Here is a 23486-nt window from a genome sequence, read left to right as displayed (position 1 = left end):
TCACACTCTCCGCCAGCACAATTTCTCCTCTATTATAATCGTGACTTAAAAAATTGCACATAACAAATGAAACAAAAAATAGCAAAGCGAAATTCCTGCCGCAGAACGTAATATTATTAGCAAGGCCCAATCCCCTTTCCCTTTCTCGTCGCAGTGGATGCACAAATATTGCATTACAGCCGTTTTCCCCTCTTTGGAGCTCACGAGTTGTCACGCGCTTTGTGGCGGGCAATTGCGAATTATATTTCATGTTAATGCAGAGTCCTTATCGCTGAGCGCTTGAACCGGTCGCAATGGGTTCATTTGTGCTCTATTTGGACGGTAATTTCACTTAATTGCGTTGACGTTGGGGGCGAAGGCTCAATCACCTCGCATCCACGTGCAAAAACCTTTGAGGAGAGGTTCAGCCCCGTTGCATTACTGATTCATATCTTCACCGTTGTGGTCGGTGCTTCTGGGTTGTTCATCAAATATTTAAGAGTTTGTGCCTTATTGAAAATTAAAAGCAATTTCATCAAGTGCGAATAGTCCTTGTCCTTTTGGGAACGCGATTGTTTTAGAATGATAGCCGCTTTGTCTTTTGTGTACATTTAAGTTTTATTTTTGTATTTGAATGCAATCGTGGTGTACAATATATAGATTTTTTTTAACGTTTCCTTGCACATTCATCATTTAATAATAAAAAGTAATTATAAACAACATTTTCAATAAAAAAATAAAAATAATAAACATGTGGATGCATTTTCTCATAGACGTTTGCGGATACGGATACTTTAAGACTTCTTAGTGTTTATGTCATGTGGTTCATCAACTCGTAATCGTAAAAATATATATGTAGATACTCGTATATGTAGGTTTTATAAAAGGTGTACTGCATGTGCTGTCTATCTCGGTTTTTGTAGATGTATTCGTAATTTTATACGTGGGCTGGGTGTATGTATGTGTTGTTGGGTTTGGAGTCGTGTGCTGTTTACTTTGAAAATCTTTAGAAATAGTTATAAAATCTACTGTGTTTGTTGTTGAATTTCAATCTTCTCGACTGTCATGTCCGGATTCATGGCCGTCGCTTCCTGCAAAAGATAAGTACACGTTATTGGACTTCCCAAAGTATAATGCAGCATTCCGCCTTATACTCACTTGTATTGCCTCAGCCAAAGCTTTGTCATGATCGATTGGATCGCCGTCGGACTGAATGGTGATCTTCTGTTCCACACGTGTCTCAACAATCCCATCGCGTTCGGTTTTGTACTGTGAAGGAAGGACGGGATGAGACGATCCATTAACAATTTGATTAGCGTGATCTTTGAAAGATGGATTAACCTGATACCCATTCGAACAAGGGACTGATGTATGGAATATAGTACAGTGGAGCGCGCACGAGCACAGGAAATATGTTTTAGAGGGAGTCGAGTGAAGTAGCCTACCTCTGAATACTTACGCACTCAGCGTATGGGGTCAGTGACAGGGAGCTGGTCGGTGTGTCGGTTGCCCACATGTACTTACGGTAATGGTTTCCACAGTGCGGGTTTTACTGCTCACGGTTTGGGTAGAGATGATTTCGCCGTGTCCCGAGTATCCGGGTGTGTCCTCGCCAAGCACCACACGGGTGCTCTCCACATGGGGGCCAGTGGTTGTGGTCGCGGAGCTCGAGTAAAGCGGAGATTTCTGTTGGGAGAATTAAGTCAAGTATAGAGATTAGATAAGAACATCCAAGCCATGCACATCCTTTGTTTATGTCTAAAAAGATATTACTGGGATGCAGCACAAACCTGGTTTTCTGTGCGCACCACACTAGAACCATCATATGGTCCATCGATGGGCGTGCCCGAATCGCCCGAGCTGGTCGAAGAAACGCTGTCTCGTCTCTGATACTAAGTTACAAAAACATCCACAACAGCGAGGCAAATACAATACAAATCGAGAAAGAATAAAAATCAAATCAATTCATGCAAAACAAAAAGTGCAGTCATGCGATATTGGATTCAATGATCTGTCTTACCTGGTCTCCGCTAGTTACCGTCGCCGTCGTCTTCACCTCCTGGGTGACGACGCGTTGCTGTTGCTTGGTGGGGTCGTGCGTGCGGGTGGTAGCTACTGTCTTCTCCTCCAACTGCTCGGTCTTGGCATTCTTACCCAGATCTTCATGCGTGGTAGCTGTGCGGGTGGTGACAGCGGTGGCCGTGACATAAGCGCCGCTCAGATCGGTTGGTGTTGCATCAGCCTAAGGTGATTGCGTGGATAACAGTGGGGTTAGTGCGTATAATTCAACAACATTTTACACAGCAACAACAAAAACAGCAAATCGGAAAGAAAGAAAGTTCAACTACAACTTAGCTGGAGGCATACGAAAATGTTATAAGCGTCTGAGAGGTTCAGAGTAAGAATTAAGGCGATAGTCAAATGCAGAGAAAGACATAGAGAGGTGGAGTATTCCATTGCTAACCTTGTGTTCCTGTGTTGAGAATGTCACTTCACCCGTTCCCAGATTTCGAACCTCCTCCTCGACATTGTGTGTGACGCCGTCGTTGTTCTTGGTCAGCACCTGTTTCGTAGTCGTCTTCACTACGGTGGGCGTGCTCACTGGTTTCCCCAGTTTGGAGCTGGCTCCCGCTTGGCTTGGACTGCTTAGCACAATGTCCTTTACTGTATCGCTGCCATATTGCTGGGTCATGTCATCCTCAGAGCTGCCCTCGGAGTCACGACGCAATGCCTCCTTGCCAATATGTTTGACGCCATCGAAGAACTGCTGCCGGGTGATCGGCACCGTTTCTGTGGTGGTCTGCACTTGCGCCTGCTTGCCAAAGTGGGACGGATCGATCTGGGCGTAGTTGAGGATCAGTTTTCCCGTGACTGGGTCTGTTACGGCTGTGGCCGGGTCGATGTCTCCCGTGTTCGGGTCTATGTCGCCGTATTCGCTCTTTATGCGACCTGTCACGGGGTCAATCTCGCCGGTTAGGGTCATCGTGTGGGTCACAGTGGTGCGGGCTCCAGCGAAGCGGGGATCGTTGGGGTCGACCTGCACAATTTCACCAGTAACCGGGTCAATCATATTATAAACGTAAACGGTTTTGTTGAAGAACTTAAGAACACGACCAGAGACGGGATCGATCTCACAGGTCTCCGGATCGATCTCCTCTGGGCGACCGCGCTCATCAGTCTTAGAAATGAGCAGAATGCGAACTATGACGATCTTCCCGGTTTTGGGGTCCACGCGAGCCAGCTTCGTGTAAACATCGCCGGACTCTGGGTCCACCTGCGTTGCGGCGTACAGCGGTTCACCCGTGGCTTTGTCGACCTCGCCAGTGGCGGTGTAGATCTTTCCAGAAGTGGGTTCAATTTTGATCGTGTTGGGGTCTAGCTTGGTCTGTTTCTTAATCTCGTTGGTCTTGGGGTCTAGGTAGCCGTAGATGGTGATGACGTAACCCGTCTTAGGGTCGACGCTGCTGGAAATGTATTGCTGCTCGTTGGTACTGGGATCGCTGGCACCCGTGGGCACCCAGATCTGGTTCGACTTGGGATCGACAATGATGTCTTTGTCCTTGGCTGCGCTGACCTGGGAAATGGGCGCCTTGGTTGCGGGGTCTACTCGTTGTTGCACAATCCTCAGAGAGATTATCCTGGCATAGTCCTTGTCCGGCTTGTTGTTCTTGGGGTTGATCTGGTTCTTTAGTACAATCTGGCCGGTGGCAGGCTCGATCTTAATGTCACGCGTCACTGTCTTCCCCGACTTCGGGTCGTTGAAGGTGATGGTGTGCTTGACCAGATCGATTTGTCCGTACTTCGTATCGATCTTGCCAGCCTTTGGGTCAAACTGACCACCAGAAGTCTCCACCTGAGCTGTCTTGGCATCTATAATGTTCTTCTTTGAGTCGAATTTTCCAGCCAATGAGGTGACCTCCACTATGGGGTCAATTTGCTGGCCAACCTCGATTATTCGGCCTTGGTTGGGATCAATCTTGTTAGTCTTAGGGTCGAGGACACCCAGAATGGTGATCTGGCCAGTGCCTGGATCAACCTTGACATTCTTGCTCACCACGATCTTTCCAGACTTTGGGTCGATGGCCTTTAATTCTCCGGTGCGAGTATTAATCTCTCCGTACTTGGTATCCAGCAGGCCAGTATCCAAATTCAGGACTCCCAGAGAGCGCTCAACCTCCCCGTTAACGGTATCGATCTTGCCAGTGGCGGGATCAATTCGGCTAGTGATGACCGTTAGCTCCACCACTGGATTGTCTTGTGGGGTTATGCACACAATCTGGCCAAGCGTGTCATCTAGGCGTCCCGTCGTTGGATCTGCTACTCCCGAAACCAAGTGCAGATTACCCGTTTTAATGTCCACATCGCCCTGGAACAGCTCCTTCTTTCCTGTTTTAGTATTAAGGGCCTCCAAGGTGCCCTTCTTTGGGTCAATCACACCATATTTGGTATCAATACGACCAGTCCCTGGATCGAGGATCCCTGTCGAGTGTTCAATCGTTCCATTTTCGGCATCAATGCGTTTTGTAGCAGGATCATACTTTGAGGTAATAACCATTATCTTCACGCGTTTCTTCTTAGGCTTAGCAGCGGCTGCTGCTGCTGCCGCTCCAGCTGCTGCTCCTCCTGCCGCACCAACACCTGTTCCGGCAACCGCACCTTTGCCAGTTTTTGTGGGAGAGCCAGGCTTCTTAGCACCTCCAGCTCCAACAGCATCAGCCGCGCCAGCATTCGCCAAGCCTCCGTACCCTGGCTCCTTGTTGTAGCGCTGGGACTCTAGAAAATCTGATGTTGGATCAATTATGGGCTTATAGCTGCCCGGTGCCCCGGAAGAATATCCCTGAGGTCCCTTTGTTGGTGAATAAGATCTCTTCTGGGCATCGCTCAGGGGGAAAGCGGCCGCATCTACGGCACTGCCCTGGAGCTTGGCTCTAGTCGTAGGCGAAAGATTACCGTCTTGAAGTAGCTTCGCTCTAGACTTCGGCGACAATTGACCACGGTTCAACTTGTCCTGGGTGCGGGGTGACAGTTGTCCGGCCTTGAGCTTTTCAGCTGTTTCTTTCAGGGCGCTCTCGTTGCCCGGAGCATAGTTGAACGCCAAGCCAATCTTCTTCTGCTGTGACGTCGGCGAAAGCTGCTCTTGGCCATCGACACCAATATTCTTGGCATTGGGATCCTGGTCGTAGCGGAAGCCACCAGGTGTGTAGGATTTCCGTGTTGGGCTAGCGTTTCCATCTGCACCCACAGCATACTCATAGGGACGTGTGACGCCAGGGGTAGTTGAGCCCCGATTCTTGGCAGCATTTTTATTAGCCTCATCCTGTTCCTGCTCACCAAGCCCCGAAGTAACAACAAGACCAAGTCGACCTACTTCTTTGTCCTTGTCCTTTCCGGACTTGTCCTTGCCATCCTTGGATGGTGAGCCGCTCTTGCTCTTGCGACCCGAGGAGAATATGCCAACGCCCTGGTCGCATGTAAAGGCCCTCAGCATCGCGGTCAAATCAAAAGTTTCAAACATAAAATAAAAGATAAATGGGAGGGGGAAGACAAAATTAAAAAATTGTACTCAACTTAAGTAAGGATAACTTAAAATTGATTCGGATTATCTACAAACTATCGGAACTTACGGGTTCAACTGAAGTGAGGTGACTTTGGTTGGGTTAGGATGGAAAGGGGTGTAATTATATTTACACAATAGCGAACGCATTCACTGTGAGTCTATCCTTTAGCCTATTAGACATTATATCTATCAAATATACTTACACTTGTACTTATGTCTATCAAATATACTTACACGTCTGCCGGACTTGTCAGACTTGTTGGAGTCGTTTAGCTCGTCATTGCCTAAAAAAAAATTTAAGAAGAATGAGAATAAGATTATGTTCACTGTCTAAGATACTCACCATTGACTCCCGATCCTGCAGCGGCAGCAGCAGCAGCGGCAGCAGCTGCTTTGGCAGCCTTTTCTGCCTTTTTCTTTTCATCCAGATCTCTCTTCTCCTTCTCCTTGCGTTCCTTCTCCTCCTTTTCCTTGAGCTTCTTCTCTCGCAGCTTGGCCTCCTTCTCTTCGTCCTATGGGTAGAAAAAAAATCTCTTAGTGAACATTCCAAGCTTGTGGACAAATGGACGATATAGGCGGATTTTCGGGAGAATAGGCAACATGCTTAAAATGGGAGGCAGTTGGATTTGTATACAAAAGTAAGAGTAAAATACAAGCACAGATATTTAAATGGGGAGACAGTAAATAACTCAGGATACAAGGATACAGGATTTGCATGTTCACTACTTGGTTAATGAATGTTTTGTGTAGAGTGTCCTTCTTTTGCCTTCAGTGAGTTAAACAGTATTTATTTACAGCTCTGGAAAGGAGTTGGATATTTACGCCACAAAATAGAACACAAATTAAACTAAACAGTCATATAAGTTGGATATAAAGAAAGAGTAAATGAATGCACACAGAAAAAGAGACTAAACGTTTACAATTGACGGCACAGTTAGGAGTTCTTCTTTGTACAGAAATTACCATATCAAGATCAAGGAACTGCGCATTCAGAGGTTACCGGATTTTGGGAAAGTCGTTTATGAAATCAAAACAAAAATAAATTAATATGTTCATAAGATTGATTGAATGCAAAAATATATATGTATATTAAGTCATGTACATTTATGTAATTGATAAGCCCTAAACGAAACAAATAAACCATGGGGGAGGTCTTCAAATAAATTCCCTCCATACTTAAGCTCACAACATTCGATAAGCAGAGTTCAAAGCCGAAAAGAAGTAAATTAGGAGAAATCGAGGGAAGTAATCGATTCTGATACTGTTTACGTATAAAAGTGTTCACGTTAACCTGAACTTGAGGCGGCAGTTCGGTCTCAGCGGAGGCTGCGTCGGCCGCCTCGATGTGGGTCTCATAGTCACCCTCGAGGGAGCTCTGCGAGGAGGCCGAACCTGTGCCGGTGCTCGATTGGCGCATTAACTGGTTATTTATTGGGATTTACGATTCGGGGTTTTAGTGTGGAGTGATAGGACGAGTCAGTTCAGGCCACATGGGGGGCAGCGGAATTACGAGCACATCATTATCATTATCATTATCATTATCATTATCATGGATGGTGGGTCACCAGATACGAAGACGAAGACGTACACCATGTTGTTGTATCAGTATTTAGTGGTTTGAGTGCGTGTGCGTGTGTTTTTGTTTTGTTTGGTTTGTGAGTGAGTTAGTAACAAACCGAGAAGAAAGTACAAAAAATATTTTGTTAAATCCGAAAATCGTTAAACATGGTCAAGTTAAAGCCAAGCTAGGCAAATGCCAGAAGGAGTTTCCAGTCAGCAGCGTCAGTTACCTTATCCTTTTTGTTCTTTATTGGACTACGGCTGTGAGCGTCAGCATCATTTCCACGATCTGCCCGGTCTCCTCGATGGTCCAGGGTGCTGCTCTTGCGGGCCACCTTTTCTTTCTCGGCCATGGCGAGCGCTGAATGGGAATGGGAAAAGACATCAGATTTTCGATATAAATAGCTAACGAAACCAAAGGCCGAGTCCTACCGTCCATGCTGCGCGACGTAAGGCGAGCCCCTGATAGGGTTCGGTCAAACTTGGGCGCCGTACGGTCCACGGGAGTAGCTCTGGTTTCATATTGTGTTCGTCCCTTATAGCGGTACTTTGACCCGAACCTGGGGAACAGGGTCGACTTATTGTCCGGCTCCGGCGTCATCAGGCGGAAGAAAGTGTGATGTTCCACACAGGACTTCCATAGCTTTTTAGCGGCCCGATGGTTAGCAAGCTTAAAACCAATGGTAGATTCATATTGCTCGAATTCACCCGGTCTTATCTTGATGTAGAAGTGGTGACGCTTGTACGAGATCTTCAAGATCTTAGGCCAAGCGAAGCGGTTGATGCGCAATCTGTAAGGGAAAGAGACGATGAATTATCGAAGTTTTGGATTGAGTTTGAGAGTCTCTTACTTGTCGCGGTAGACCAACAAACCGGATGCACACACTCCCAGCATAATGTCTACACCCTCGGAGTCTTTGGCAGGGTGCAAGTCCACGCCGTACATAGCCAGCTTCTTGGCATTTTCCAGGTAATGCAACTCAGCCTCGGCAGGCGATTGGCCCCTGAAAAGTTAGGATATGTTAAACGATGGCTATCGCTAAATTGGAATGTGTTGTACTCACTTGTGCGTCTTGTGCAAGTCCATAACTTTCTCCTCGAGCTCAGGCGTTTGATTGGGAGCGATTTTGAAGTCTTTTAGATAGGCTCGAGTGGGCATATCCTTGGCATCATAGTCGCCCATCTCGGACTGGACCAGGTAGGAGCCGAGCAAGGCGTGGGTTACAAATGTGCATGGCAGTCTGCCTTCCAAGATGTCGTTGCGCACCTGCAGGCACAGGTGGTAGCGCGTGATATCCTCCTGCAGCTGCGATGGCTCCGGCGGATAAAACTTTACCGCAAACGACAGAGGCCACGGGTCTGTGCGAAAGAACTTCGCCACAGGTTTTTCCAAGTCCAGCCAGGTGCGCAGATCTGTGGGCGTCTCATAGGTCAGACCAAAGTAATCCTTCTCAATAATGTTCAGGCCAGCACATATGGAGTTCACTAAGTCGCGACCCTTGGCCTTCCGCTTTGTGATTGAAATGGTGATTAGAATTGCGATAAGTCGTAATTGCAGGGAGACATTAATTACTTACATCAATGGTCACGTCTAGAATGGAGCCATCGAGCAGGGTAACGCGGGCTAGAGCGGCCTTCGAGAATGTCGACGAATTGCTCTTAGGTTTGCTCTTGGTCGGCGTTTCCGGCTCAGCGGGCGCGGATGGTTTAATTTCCGCTGGCATCTTTCTCTTATGAGGGCTCGCTACGCCAGCAGCTTGGAGGACGCTGCAAAAAAGCGAAAACTTTAGTTGGTGCAACAGCAGATGCCCCTGGCTCCCAGCAGTACGGGACAGCCGGATGTGCCCACTCCTTCTTCTTGTATGTGTGGGCGCCTTCGCTCATTAGGCGTCTGCGGCCAGAGCGTAAAACATGCCATAAAATTGTTCAATTTACTTGGCGCCAGTTCGCAAACAAAAATGGGGCACATGCCAGCAAGGAAACTAGCAGCTAGCAGGGGTTTCTACCCTCTGGGGCAGCTACTGGTGTGGCGACTATGATGTCATGCGAAAACATGGCGCTGATGAGACAGTAGTCGGTACTTACTTGAAACTGGCTTAGTATTTTTTTCTGCAAGAGCTCCCAATATTTTAGCGCTTTGTTGGAGAGCTGCAAAGATGTTGAAGTCGAGAAAATGTTCATTAAAAGTTGAATTGCAATGGTTAAAGTTTAACTAGCGAAAGCCACATCCGCATGCCATTCCCTCAAACAAGAGCAGACTGAAACGAGTCTCATGGTCGTAAAGCCTGCTAGGCAAACCAAGTCGTAAACAGCACATCAGTCTAAACTCGCAGATCTATACTTAGATATGGGGCAGCTCTAATTACCCAAACTTAAATATTGCCTATAAGTTACTGAAACGATGTCTAATCACTTTCAGCGGAAGTCCTTTGCATAAGCTGAACGTCAACTGATCTTTTCAAGCTCACGTTTCTGAGCCTCTGGTCCAAGTTCAGCAATGACATGTTCATATATATGTTGGATATATTCTTATTTGAATATATCTGCGTGTATGTGCTTGTGTGTGTCGTGTTATATAAGCCGGCAAGTCGAGGCTGCGTCATGTTCTACTTCTTATCCCATTCCGTTCCCCTTCGCGTTCCCGTTCCGTTTTGCGGTTGTCGTTTAGCGGGACTTGAAATTGTGAAAATAATTCCATAAAATGTTCGGAGCGTTGCTATCGGTTTGCTCTTTTCTAGATAGCCAGCCCCACCCAGAGAACATCAAGCCTTCAATCAACGTTGATTGAGGAATTCGTTAACGGAAAAGGAATGAGAGTCAATTGGCAGAAGATGCACTGACCAATTGCACTGCGAGTTCAATTTAGTTTTTAATTGATTTCGAATGTGGGATACAATATCTTCTGCTGAAGGTTTACGATTTCAAAGAGCAGGGAGCGTGGGTATTGACTAAGAGAGCTAGCTGAACCAGTTTAGGAGAGTATTATTGAGACGTGGAATCGTGACCGAAGGCAAAGCTGATGGGTCAAATTATTTCCAGTATGTACATACATACATATGTACATATAAACGAAAAAAATAAACTCGCAAAGAACATCGCAGCACAATTTCAATTTTGGACAGCGGGCGACAGCGCGACCCCAAAGAGAATACAATTTTGGTGGCGTCATCGTGCGTTCAAAATTATACGAAAACTCACAAAATATGTATGTTGAGAAGCAGACCAGACCCAGAACCAGAAAAGCAGACAAACATCTAATTTATATTATTTTATTTATTTTTTCTTTTGTATATCACGAGGAGCATGGGTGTATGTGTGCGTGTGAGTGTGTGTGTGTGTGGCTCTTATAGCATTATTTCGGCTGTGCTGTGTGTTTATTCCCATGGTTGAAGGTTGCGCATACGCAATATTGACATCATCGAGAGGCGGTTGCAGTTGTTGAATTACTTTTGGTAGTTGCAACTCGCTTGGATTGTATTGGATTCGATTGAGAGCGAAATAGTGATGTGACTGAGGGCACACTTGAGTGATCAACGTTTGGTGAATCAGCGTAATTATCTCTGGGTACCGCATTGCAAATCCGTTTGGCAGCAAAACCAAAACAAATCGTGAAATTGTTGATAGGGAATAAAGTTAATCGTAGCATGTAACACTTGTGTTTGCATTAACGATGACATCATCTTCGAAGCGTCAGCTTACGCCATTAAATCGAGAGCTATTTCTAGAGAATATTGAAATATTCGCAATAGGTGCCGACACCCAAAAACAGCAGAGCATTCGCTTCAATTGAAGGAGGTCGAGGTGAAATTCATCAAGTACCAGAGGCAGAAGCTGGCTCTGGGCTCTGGTCTCGTTGCGATTGTCTAATAATGACGATGTTGTAGTCGGGGTGAGAATATATACATTTGTTGAAAAAGACAGATGGGCAGACACACATTGCCTTGCATACACATTGAAGAATATGTCTTTACATGTATTGTGAAAGTAACAAAGTTTCATCCACGTACAATGACCAGAACAACAAAAGATTCCATTTCATTCCATTCCATTCAGCCGGTTGCCCCCGCCGGTCATCCCAATTGAGACTGCCACTCGGAGTGCTTCTGGGCGTAGTCTGCTGCGCCTGCTTCCCCTTAATTAAGTTTCATTTAATACAACTTAAATCAAATTAAATTTGCATTGGTGGCCCTGGGCAAACATAAATGACATAAATGATAAATGACGGATAACTGGTGTAGCTCTACTTATTACTCATTTTATTTACTTCTCACACTCCACTCAACATTCTGTCATCACATTATGTCACCTGGCGGTGCCGTCATGCCAGTTTGAAGGGTATGCAGAGCAGATGAAACCCTGACTCCCCTCGGCTGGAAATTCACTTAAAAAAATGTACGTCCTTATGTATGCGCCAGTGCCCTTGTGAATGAACTTTCGCTATATGGCCATTAGCATTAAGCTTTTCCTCGCCGGTAAAATGCACAAAACTTGTCGGAGCTGCCATTTTCCAAAATCAACGAACCGTTACCAATAAATTGTATTTAAAATGTGCTTTACATCCGTCTGTCCATAAACATGGCCCCGATTCCGCGAGCAAAGCTCATGTACCAGAGAGACAAGAGGGGACTCTTTCTGAACTCTCGCAACATTGACAGTTCGACTGAGTTTCCTGTTTGAATGTGTGATGGAGAGTTCATAGGGTCTCTCTGGCTTCTTTTTGGATGTTTTCTTAGGGCGCGAGCAGGGGGAATGAGAAATGCGTAAACATTCGCGCGTTCTGGGCGTGCGTTTATGTAGGTCAATCAATACTGTCGGAAAGAGGGTGTGTTATATCTTGGGAAACACAACGACTTATCGGACAAACGGAACTGAATTGCATTTGTGTAACCCATGCGGGAAAGCGACTTAGGGGCCTCGATAAGCCAGATCCGTTCCCATTTTGCAACCGTATCGTACCGAGCAGCAGCTCGGTCCTGCAATAAAGATGACCACGAAGTGTAATCGTCGGCCAACGTTAAATGTAGACATACAAACATCCAAACATCCATACAAACTTAAGCAGACGGGTTTCTTGTTATCGCTTGCCACTTTTGGCCAGCTCAAGTGGCAGCTTTACCCAGTGACGCTTGGCTAATTACCAGCATGCTCTGATCAGCGCTCGCTGACAACTAGCATAACAGTGAGAGACCCTCACCCACACACCTGCATTCTGTCAACAGCTATTTAAGGTGCTTTAGTCTACTTGGGCAACGAACTCTGAATGCAGTCGATGTTACTGCTGCTGCTGCCGGATCAACATCGACGCAATTTTATTTTTGCTTACACGGAATGGGAAGGCGGAGACCACATAGGGCTAGGGGAAAGGCTCGGCAAGTAAACAGCCGCCACAGTTTAGAATTTTGTCCACTTCAGCGCTTTTCATATAAATCATAGAGCTATAGACGCCCCACCAGCCACACGACCGCCGCTCCACACCAAAAGTAAAAATCAATGCGACAACAAATAAAAATAGAATGCAAAATGACGGTGGAGGGGTGGGTCTCAGGAAAGAGGGCAGAGTAGCTGGAAGCGAGCTGGAAAAGCTGCCTTCCGTCTGATTGAGTGTGTTGACAGATTAGATTGGTTCCACCGTCAGAGCGGTGAGAGTATGGGGACGGCGGAGAGTGCTAAGAATACGAGTATCATCAGCCTTTGATGAGGAATTGTCATACGTTTTGATTTACCTTCGGACCATTGGAGGAGTCCTACTATGTGGCCCCTCTATCCCGTATCCTAAAACATCAGTTTACTATGAATTAAAATTCCCCAAGCCTGGCCTGCTCTTCCGCTCTCTTTAAGCTGCTCTCAGCTTCTCTCACGAGCGCTCTCTGGTGGGCTTCTAATGCTCACAGACACACCTTGTTGGCTCTCTACAAACGAATTCAGGTTTTCCATTCCATTCGACGACTCTCTGACTTGACGCTGATTCCGACTTTTGTTGTTTGGCCATGTTTGCGTGCTGCCAAGTCGTTAGCTAGCGCTCTTGCTCTCGCTGTCTCTCACAACGAGTATTCTCGGATTTTATTATAATTTTCTACTTGCTTTGTAGCGTGGTTTTGTTGTACAGTTATTAGCATTAAGTCGCTGGTACTCCTCATCCTAACCTCAGGTCTACCGCTCTTTTGCTTTGCTCGCCTGTTTTATCTGTTTGTCCGCTGTGCAGCCAATTTCTTGGCTTGCAACCGGTTTCTAATGCAAGCACTCTTTCGGTGTCTCTCTTTCACTAACTTCTCTCTGTCTGTCTTTCACTTATGTACATGTATTGCATTAAGAAGTCTTTATGTTAATATCTACAACTATTTGGGTCAAAGCCCACAGCTCTCCAGACACCTTTCGTGGTTGCAGCCACGTTAACAACTGCTTTCCATGCCCCCCAAAGAACCGTTGGCAAGTCAACGCCCCAGGTTTTCCGGGGATTGTGAAAATCGTTCTTGGTCTTAGATGACGCATGTCTGAGGGGCAGGGGAACAGTCACCTGCCATTCATAACTCATAAATATACACACTCATGGCCTTTGTTTTGGTTCCTATCTTATCGGCCGCATTCTAGCCGTGTTCCCTAGTAGTACGGCTAAAGGCTTTGCAGTTTCCCTGCTTTGCTACATACATATGCCACCGATATCAAAATGCCAATGCGAAAACCCGCCTAAAAGTTGATAAGCAGCTGAAAGCCTGCACGACGGCAATCGATTTCCATGGCACCAGGCGATCTATTTTGGTCCTAGTGACGTCGACATGGTAGCCCCTATAAAGCAAGAGACTAATTGAACACGCAGTTGGATGCGATCTATCCACCCTGTGAAATATGTATGTCGCATTCCAAAATTACAAGCGAAACGCCTCTATGTATAGATACGCACACGGGCAGCGTTTTCTTTCAGATACATTTGTATCTGATCGGTGTTGTGGAACGTTTCCTTGACTACCACTGTCCAATTGGAACTTGGAACCCTCCCCTGTTGCAATGCCAGCCACTACTTTTTTCAGGCGACTTGGCAAATGTCAAAATGCGAAGGAACTGAGGAAAACAAAAACTTGAAGGAAGAGTGAAGTATGGCGAGACAACAGTAACAGCAACAATATGATGTGGGACGAATACACGTACAGTGGGCAAATCAAGAAATGGAAGAATACCGTGCTAAAAGATACTCGAAAAACTTGATAGCTCACAGCTACAGACACCAGCGCTATACTCTCCCCTCTCTTTTTCTCTTTCAGAGAGCGGCTCTCTCAGCCCGTGCATGAGTGAGTGAGTGAGTGGCTATGAAGTCATTCTGGCCCAAGTGTATTTGTGTGCGTCGGAAGCATAAAATGAGACGGAGACGAAAGCCACAGAAAACTCCCGACCACAGCCCAAAAAAAATGTAAGCAGCCCAGCAAAAAGGCGCGATTCGGGTGGAACTTTCAGATACTCACCAAGAAGTCGTCGCTCTGGAATCCTTTTGATATTCCACGGAAAGGATACGTAGATGATGATACTCTGTGGTTGTGGTGGTCTGCTGTTTTTTTTGTTGTTTTCACTTTTCCCGATTTGCAATTCGATTCGATTTCTACTGCACTCACACAAGCCTATGCAAATAAACAAATTCTTGAAACACTTTTTTCTTTTCAACGCGAAAAAAGACAATTTGTTGTCGTTGAATACCTGTTGAAAATTGTACGTGAGTTTGAGTGAGTAATAGAGACTAGTGAAAGAGAGGCAGAGTGAATGAGAGAGAATGATAGACAGGGGCAGCGAGGGTGGGAAACTAGGCGTGGGCGAGTAAGAGAACTAGAAAACTGCACGGAAAGTGGTAGTTAACAAATTAATTTCCAATTTATTTTTAAACACACTGCCGAATTGCGCGCAAATGTGATTTTATTCGGATCGCAGATGCTTTTTGGCCAAATTCTGGCAGCCCGAAACGTACCGTCTTTAAAAATATTCGAGAAGGCCCAAACCCAACCGTTCGGTTTCGCAGTGAAAAAATTTTGGGAGAGCCGAAGATTGAGATAGATGAAATGACTCCACTAAAACGCAAAATTGAGCATTGCGCTCTCTTGTTAGTTCTCTTTGAGGGTGATTTGGCCAGCCCAAGGCTGGAATTATACAAGGTGGTCTCGTCGGCTGCCAAATCGATTCGTTTTCGGGCCCCTATCTAGTGAGTGCCTTGTCGACTGACCAATTTGTTCACACATATTAATGCGTGTGCGCAGAATGGTTAGCCAACGAGACCACCTTGTATAATCTCCATGGGCCAGGGTAAGTTATTTTAGGTACGGTGTTAGGTGCATTTGGACGCATGGTATAACCTTACACTAACTTTAGGAATATGTTATTTAACTGTACGAGTTTTGCTTTATGGTTTTTAGACATGGTTAAATTCAGCCGATTGATGCTCTATAGTTTGAGTTTTATTGTGCCTTTCCATTTCTACATTTCATTTATGTATGCAATTGGTATCAATATCGTCATCGCTTGCGGTAAAGACAAGGCTTAAGCGAGAACGGCTTTAGCTTGACCGCCTTGTCCACATTCCGCATCTTCTTGAAGTGAAAAAAGTAGAAATAGTTGACGGCCACATCCTTCTTGACGAGATCGAAGCCGCAGGCGCTCACACTGCGTACAAAGGCTCGTGCATCCTCGAAGCGCGACTGAATCTCCGCAATGTAGACGTTTCCATGCAGCTTGAGCACTCGATTTGCCTCCAGGAAGAAATCGTTCAGGTTGGTACCCATAAGCGAGAGGCAATAGACAGCCACGTCCAGGCATTGCGGTTCCAGCGGAGTGTTCGTAATGTTGCATGCTATGATGTCGCCCCGTGAAGCGACCAAGTCCATGGAGTATACCTTGTTCGGCAAGGATTGGGCGAGCTTGCCATCTCCACAGCCAAAGTCGCCAATGATTGTGGTCTTGGGCAGCCGTTTAACAGTCTTGATAATGCGATTCAGAGGATTCGCTGGCCACTTTTCCACCTGCTGGCGGTAGCCGGCGTGGTAGGCATCGAATGCGGAGGCATCTGAGCGGAACATGGCCTCCGCCTTATGACTATTCATTGTATAGAGTTGTTCGTTGATGAATCGGAAGCGTCCACCCAGGAGCTCCGTCTGCAGCTTGTTGGCCAGCGTGGGTGCGTCAGCGGTTGTCGGCGTTACTTCCATTGCCTCCAGAGCAGCCTGCGCCAGCTCCGGCTTCAGAACGAGTTGTTTCTTGCCACCTTTCGTCGTTTGGACTGAAGGACGCTGCTTTTCCACGCGTCCGGATCGCACTTTGTGCATGGCCCGCATTTCGTCATCTGCCTCATCGTCGGACGAGCTGTCCGCCGGCGGAGCCAATGGTCCCACACCTGGTCTGTATTGAAATCCGCAATTGGCCGTGGCCGTATCCGTCCCCGCCGCAGGCGTTGCCTTTGGCTTCTTCTTCTTTGGTTTCTTTTTCTTTGACTTCTTTGTGGCACCAACTCCGCTGCCTGCCGAGCTCATGGGCATAAACTCAATTATTTCGGCTCCATCTTCCCAGGGAGGGACTTCAAACGGCATCTTGGAAAGAAATTTGTAAACAAAAGTGACGAACACGTGAGAGTGAGACCGACCAAGAAAAAAAGAGCTAGTGCGTTTGAGTGTGGCAGACGCAGTGCTGAGAAAAATATCATAACGCGTTCCGTTGGGCGCCACATTTAAAACTAAACTGATTTACAGTGTTTTTCCAATACTTTTTATTTTTCACTAAACTAGAGTTCAACAATTTTGTGTTTCTGTTTTATTTTTCTGGATTAGTTTTTAGTTTTCGGTTTTACGCTTTGTCATAAGAACTAAATAACTTAAGGTCTAGAGAATATTTTTACAACTAAAGACGATAAAAAAGTGTTGCACGGAAATTTCTCTTTTAATTTTTTTTTTACCTAAAACAGTGGTTTGACAACCAGTTTCAACACACAAATAATGACATTTTCAGACATTTAGTCTATGTGTTAAATTTGCATTTAATTTTGTGTGTTATTAGTTTAGAAAAGTCTTAATTTCTAATTTTGTTTCCCAGCAAACCGTTTCTGCCTTGCATTCCTAAATACTCTTCGTTTTTTTCACGATCCATGTGTAATATATCGTTTCCTTCCCATTTCGGTATTGAAACAATTCAAAAGCAGATTTAACCAGCTAAAAACATTGCGATTTACAATTGCTATAGACTATGAAATATTTATTAGTTTCTAATTGCCTTAGTAAATCTCGTAGTGTATAATTGTATGTATAAATATGTATGTATGTATGTATAATTGGATTTTCTTGCTTTCGCCCGCAGCTGACTATTTATAAACGTATTTATTGGCTTTGTGAAGCGTGTACACAAATCTTTAACATAACTATCGATTATCGTAGGTCATTAAAGTTAGTTGTATAAATTAAAGCATTGTTTGTAATACAAAAATATAACTACAACGGAATCAATGGGCAGACGTAGACTGTGAGACTTACAAATATCTATTATGTTTGTATAGCGCAAAGATTGGGACTAAGACTCTTCTGTGTATTGGTTGTGTTGGATGTTACATGTTTTGGATCTCTTTGTTATGGATGCTGCGGCTGCCTCTACGTGCAATAAACGTGCGCTAAGTAGCTATCGAGCTCACGACATATAAGTGGCTCTATCTTCTACCATATATCATCAGTAATCCAATTCTTAGTTATACGAGTAATTAAATTACAGTTATTAGTTGACGACGTCGGCGCTTCCTGCCTTTAAAACGTATTGTGTATTGTGTATCGAATTTAAAATATAACAGTGGGGCGTCTAGTAACTGGCCTCGTGTCCGGCTAAAATGTACAGATCGTGTCCCTCCTCGCTGCCCAGGGAGCCAGTTCTGAGTAGCTGACTCTCCAAGGCAACAACCCTGAAAAGTACATCAAATGAGATCCGGCGATTAACGGCCGGAATCAATACAAACTGACTGGGTTATTCTTACTTGTCGCTGCCCAGCAGCCGGTAGGTGCGACTCATGTCCTTGATCTCCTGCGTCACCTCTCCATTGCGCAGCGACTTTCCCTGCATGCCGTGCTTGTGGAAAGCCAAGACGCTGTCTGGTAAGCAAACTGGAATGGATATATGAGGTCAAGTGTTGGGGATTACTATTGGAAGGGGAGTGGTGTGCCATTTAGCATATCTTACCAATACTGTCCACGTTAAAGTCAAAGTTGAGCTGCGATACCATCTTCTTGTGCTGCTTGGGGTTGCCTTGGAGCGTGACCACCTGTATCACATTGCCATAGCAGACGAGAATGGCGTCCTTCTCCACCTGGTGCACACGCACCACCTTCAGGAGGTCGCGTCGCGGCACCATCGTGGCCATGGCGTCATACTCCAGGTCCTCCGAGTGGAACCAGCTGGCACCTGCAAGACAAAGCCCGTTTAGACCTCCTTTGACCATGCTCTCTGCCGAAGCAGCTTCCAACACGCAACTGTTCATGTTGATCAGCTCCAGCTTAAGGCAACCGTTCATCGCCTTGCGCACTCCTGTGCACACAATGGGGTACTCCAGCTCCGGCGTGATGATCATCTCGAAGACGGGCGTGTGACCGTTCTGCACACAGCCATGGCCTCCTCCCAGGATGCTGATGGCCGGCCACTCGCACTGCTTCAACAGCATGAACTTGTTCAGCGGATCGTACCACTGCATCAGGAAGATGCCGCTGGGCGTCGCTCCACACAAATACTTGTATCCGTTGTAGGGGTTCCTTGTGACGCAGCACTGGGTGCAGCCCTTTGTATCGGGCACCTTGGTTGTGAGGGCAAACTTCCTGGGAACCAGCCGCTCGGGGATCTTGTTCATGTGCAACGAGAATCGAACCGTTTGCTTGGAATGCAGGGCCACGAGATCGTGCCTGTACAGCTGGCAGGATTTGCCTGCAATTAGCGATGGAACCGTTAGCTAAAGGCAACGAAATAAGTGCTAAGCCAAGCGAACACCTACCAGACAGACTCATAAGCACGTCCTTGATCACATACAGCCAGGTAGTGCGGCGCGGGAAAAGCTGATCGATAGCCGCATCGTGGAGCTCGTTCATATTCAGGTTGTAGATGCCCTCCTCGGCACCGATCAGCAGGTGCTGGTCCCGCGTCTCTGGATGGATCCACGAGGCTGTACAGTGTACTCGTAGGGGGCAGCCGTTGAAGATCTTCGAGAAGCAGGCGCCCATGTGCACCTTGGGAGTGGGCGGCAGTCCGTTGGAGATAGGCCTGGGCGGCGTGTGGCGACGCTTGTGCGAACGCTTTGGCGGCACAGGAGGCGTATTGTTCAGCAGATCTGGTTGCGCCTCCTTTTCCACTGTAATGGGATAGGATAGGAATTGGTAAAGGACTCTGCTATACATTCACTTGTGCACTTACCTTCTTCGTCGTCTTGGGTGCCGCCATCACTTAGGCTGCGAGTCCGCGAAGATTTTCCCATATCATTGAGCAGCCCGATCAACTGATCCATGGAGCTATGCCGCCGCGGCGAGTCTTCCAACCCATTCTAGAAAAGAGTTCACGAGGTTTACTGGGTGTTCACTTTGATTTCACACCTCTCTCTCACCTGGTTGCTCTCGTGCCGGAAATCACAGTTGGTGCCCGCAGAGGAGCCTGCCGCCGCACTAACGGGCGTCTCTCCGGAGCTGCTCCTCAGCAGATTCTGGTAGAGATGCGAGGAGCTGCTGGCTGTGGCCTCATCGGCCGCCGCTGCTCCGGTGCTGGCCGTTGGGCAGCTGGAATGCATGAAGCCGTCGCCGATCGATTGCGTCACTGGCGGGAGTGTATTATCGGCCTCGACACCGTTGGTGCCTCCGGCTACGCAACTACCGCCAGCGCAGCCTCCACCGCTAACGTTTCCGCCAACTGCATCGCCGCTGGAATTATCGAGGAGTAGTAGGCGATTATAAAACGAAGCTGATGACGCGGAGGACGATATGCTGGATGTGATCAACCCATGGCCATGGAGCTGGCCGTGCCCATGCCCAAGCCCGTTTGCATTCGCAGACGCCGACGAAGGGGCTGGATGTGCGGTCTGAGACGCCTGCGCAGCCGCAGCAGAGCGATAATTGCTGCTGTGCCTCAGGTAGTGTGCGGCTGAGGCGGAGCACCCAGAGCCGGAACCAGAAACCGTACCCGTGGCCGCTCCCGAACCTGGGACGGCGGCAGCAGCCGAGGTCGTTGGTGCAGCATTATTCATGGCAATGTCAACGTCCACTAGATCATCGTCGTCCCCATCGCAAATGCTCGTGGTGCGGAGATTGGAAAATCCCAGCCCCATCCCCAGGCCAAGGCCCAGATAGGAGCTCAGATCCGGCAGTGTGGCCAGAGAGGCGGAAGAGCTAATGGGGATCGAGTTGCAATTAGAATTGGGGGCCGCCGAGGAGGCAAAGGCGCTGCTGGTGCTGGACGATGGCAAAGCGGTGGTCGATTGCTGTTGATTGTGCTGATGGAAATGCTGATGCGGTTGCTGAAGTGGTTGCTGTTGCTGTGGCTGTGGCAGTGGGTGCTTCTGCTGATGCAGTTGATGGTAATGATGATGTTGGGTGTGGTGCTGGTGATGATCGCCTCCTCCGACTCCGCATCCATATCCGGCACCGCCACCGCCTCCGCTGCTGCTACCGTTTGCCCCGCCTCCTCCTCCTCTTCCTACTCCAACAATTCCATTGTGGGAGGAGCAGCTGCACTCGGGGCCGATTGAATCTTTCACTCCCGTGTCGTGCAATGGCAGTGTGGCTCTGCAGAGCAGGATCGCGACACAGCACACACGCGGAGAGACGTCAAGAGAGAGAGAGATAATGCGAGAGAGAGAAGATAGTCGATAGAGGGAGAGAGAGAGAGAGAAAAGAATGCCGTGTTTGAGCTTCTTCGATCGATAACCGCGCAAAACATTCGATTTTGTGAGCGTGAGCGGAGTTTTTGTTGTTGGAGGTGGTTGGTGGTCTGGGGTTGGTGAAGTCTGACATGTCTAGTGTGTTCTGTGGACAGAGGAGGGAGCAGAGTTGTGTTGTATATCCTTTCTCTCCCTGTGAGCCCTTCTCCCTAGAAGTTGATACTGATGTGGAGCACTCAGCAACCCAGTGTGGTTGGGAGTGTGTGTGAGTGTGTGTGTGCATCTGTGTGCAGCGCATGCAATCAAAATGATAAACTCTTTTAGGCAACCGCAAAGCTCTTAGCCCAGCTGCCCCTCCCTCCCTCCCAGGGTCAAGGGCGAGGGCGGGTAAGCGGATTACACTTTTAATGAAATTATCTGCGGCCTGGCCGACGAGTCGGCTCTCCTGCCCTTTCCATTCCGCCCATTGAGGGAGGTCTTATTTGGTTTTTGTTTTTCCTTTTGGCTTTTCGTGGCGGTAGTGGGTGTCTTTTTTATTGGGCGCAAGATAAATAAATAATCTAATATGAAGCCATAAATTATGCATGAGATGCAAAACACAAATGCTCAAAGATACATATAGTACAGACATACATACATACAATGCACATAAAAAGTTACACATACATACATAGATACTCACACATGCAGATGGAAAGGCAGCATAGAAAATTGCCTCGCACATGAATGCACAGAAACAGAAAAGGAAGAAAAGGGCCAGAGCAACAGACAGGACCACGGAGCAACAGAAAAACAGGGATGTGAAAACACAGAGAGATGAGAATAAAAACGAATAAAACGACAAAAATGCTTGGGAAATTAATTCGAAAAATAAAATGCGATGTGATTGAATGCGAAATGGGAACAATTTTCCCCAAATGAAACGAGAACAAACACGCCGAAAAACAAACAGGAGGAACAATTTACTGGAAAATCTTAGCAGCTGTTCGGCTGCAGGGTAGAGAAAGAGCAGGAGCTGTGATTCGTCGGGAAATGACCGGAGGAGTCCCATTTTTCGAATTACTTTCGTGAATTTTCAGTTTATGTTAAAATAATTGCAATTTGTTTTTCATCGTTCTCTTTCCCATTCCCTGAGGCAATTATTGTCCCTCTCCTGAGCATTTTCGTCGTCTTTACATTCTATCTTCAATCACAATTGGGATGAGCCTCAAGTTGTGGGAGGGAGGGGCTCCCTATTTTAGTGCAGAGCACAAATACCAAGTCCTGGAACTGAGGCCAGTGGGAGGACAAATCGCCACCAAATTACGCTTACGTGTGCCACTCTACGCTCTCCACAGGTCCCTTGTATAACTTGTTTGCACTAGCCACTAGGATAACCCATAAATACTCAGAATAATAACAATAGAACCAATGTGACGCCCATTTGCACACACATCAAATAAATAAACAATAAACACGGGTAAAGGGTACGCGGACTGTTGGTCTTGGGAATGGACGCAGACAAATCGAGCGCATCTCATGGGTGACCATAGGGGCATAAGTTTGGCCCAAAATATAAAACATTCGTTCTGTCTGTATTAGTTGAGAATTGCTTTCTGGTGGCCCGGAATATAATTGAGCCATCGATGAGCTCTTTTATTGTGCTCCACAGTGCGTCTGCTCACCGTTTGTTCTGCACTTTTCCGCATGTTCCCTGCCTCTTCCTTAGCTTATTCTGCATCTCCCCTATCGATAGACAAAGGCGAAACTTTAGGGGGAATAAAAGGGACGAACAAAGCCTCGTCGCAGACAATAAACGACAAAACAAAGGCCGGGTCCAAGAGAAGTTCTGTAAACAAAGAAATAATGCCAGGAGAACGAGAAGAACTAACTCATGGAGAGGCAGAAAATAACTGAACAGCAGCCTTAACCTAATATGGCTTAAATGGATAGAGCAAGGAAAAAAGTAATGAAAATGTTGCTATTTTTGAGCCAGGACTGGACTAGGTGCTGATAATGGTGCTGCCATTGCCAGAGGAACTTCCACAAGTATTCGTGCGTATTCTCGCTCTTAACGGAAGCCAGGATCTCCATGTATTAAAATTTCACACACACACACTCACAATTCGAATTTGTGCATTTGTGGAGGCATTTGAGAAGCGCAAGAGTGCTCTGCAGGTGCAGAAAAGAGAAGATGCCCCGAAAGTTTCGTTTCTTTTCCGGCTGCTTCTCGTGCAGAATGTTAGTGGTAGAATGTGATATAATGAACTTAACGCTAAATCAAAGTCAAATGTAGACTGTGTGTAAGTGTGGGTGCGCATGAGGATGTGTGCGTGACAGTATGCAGTTTCAGGGTTGGAGTGGGGCTCAGATTGATCTATGCTTGGGTGAAGGGTTGGGGACACAGAAGTGGGTCACCGAGAGCCTTGATGGTCGATGTTCGTTTTGCTCTCAATATATTTGGGGGTGTAGTTACCTTAGCTTTAGCTCCTCATCAATATACTGTAAGAGGCTCCTACGGAAATCAAATACAAAAAACAAAGATACGGAAAAAAGGAA

General features: G+C 46.8%; 3 protein-coding genes across 11 annotated transcripts in view; all 3 read right to left on the bottom strand.

The window, feature by feature from the left end:
* Positions 1-657: 657 nt before the first annotated feature.
* On the bottom strand, positions 658-15184 carry LOC117891819 (protein 4.1 homolog). Of its 5 annotated transcripts, none has more exons than XM_034797552.1 (16): positions 15045-15183; positions 14551-14779; positions 9182-9244; positions 8674-8863; positions 8161-8606; positions 7948-8100; positions 7529-7887; positions 7327-7457; positions 6828-6956; positions 5880-6048; positions 5771-5820; positions 2444-3016; positions 2000-2221; positions 1504-1665; positions 1138-1248; positions 658-1070 (listed from the first exon to the last, which is right to left on the bottom strand). In XM_034797552.1, the coding sequence occupies exons 4-16, from the start codon at positions 8818-8820 to the stop codon at positions 1005-1007; spliced, it is 2718 nt and encodes a 905-aa protein (XP_034653443.1). In that variant the 5' UTR covers positions 8821-8863; positions 9182-9244; positions 14551-14779; positions 15045-15183; the 3' UTR covers positions 658-1004. The 5 variants fall into 5 exon arrangements, with proteins under 5 accessions (XP_034653443.1, XP_034653439.1, XP_034653441.1 ...); XM_034797548.1 differs by lacking the exon at positions 6828-6956 and adding an exon at positions 1770-1871 and having other exon boundaries at positions 2444-5440; XM_034797550.1 differs by lacking the exon at positions 2000-2221 and having other exon boundaries at positions 2444-5440; positions 15045-15184.
* A 316-nt stretch (positions 15185-15500) lies between these two features.
* Positions 15501-16719, bottom strand: LOC117891822 (ribosomal RNA-processing protein 8). Its single transcript, XM_034797559.1, has one exon. The coding sequence runs from the start codon at positions 16651-16653 to the stop codon at positions 15586-15588; it is 1068 nt and encodes a 355-aa protein (XP_034653450.1). The 5' UTR covers positions 16654-16719; the 3' UTR covers positions 15501-15585.
* Positions 16720-17283: 564 nt separating this feature from the next.
* Positions 17284-23486, bottom strand: part of LOC117891821 (mitogen-activated protein kinase kinase kinase kinase 5) — a 46188-nt gene continuing 39985 nt past the window's right edge. For 2 of the 5 annotated variants that reach the window (XM_034797553.1, XM_034797554.1), the window contains exons 8-15: positions 23404-23442; positions 19683-20853; positions 19496-19622; positions 19080-19433; positions 18569-19012; positions 18278-18499; positions 18075-18201; positions 17284-18002 (exon numbers count right to left, since the gene is read on the bottom strand). In XM_034797553.1, coding sequence (XP_034653444.1) covers positions 17903-18002; positions 18075-18201; positions 18278-18499; positions 18569-19012; positions 19080-19433; positions 19496-19622; positions 19683-20853; positions 23404-23442 — 2584 coding nt within the window. In that variant the 3' untranslated portion in view covers positions 17284-17902. The remainder of the gene's footprint in view (positions 18003-18074; positions 18202-18277; positions 18500-18568; positions 19013-19079; positions 19434-19495; positions 19623-19682; positions 20854-23403; positions 23443-23486) is intronic. The other 3 variants (XM_034797556.1, XM_034797558.1, XM_034797555.1) reach the window with 3 other exon arrangements.

This window comes from Drosophila subobscura, chromosome E (assembly GCF_008121235.1).
Source record: "Drosophila subobscura isolate 14011-0131.10 chromosome E, UCBerk_Dsub_1.0, whole genome shotgun sequence".
NCBI classification, from domain to species: Eukaryota; Metazoa; Arthropoda; class Insecta; order Diptera; family Drosophilidae; genus Drosophila; species Drosophila subobscura.
The sequence above is the reverse complement of the archived record's forward strand: the minus strand, read 5'-3'. Positions and strand labels throughout refer to the sequence as shown.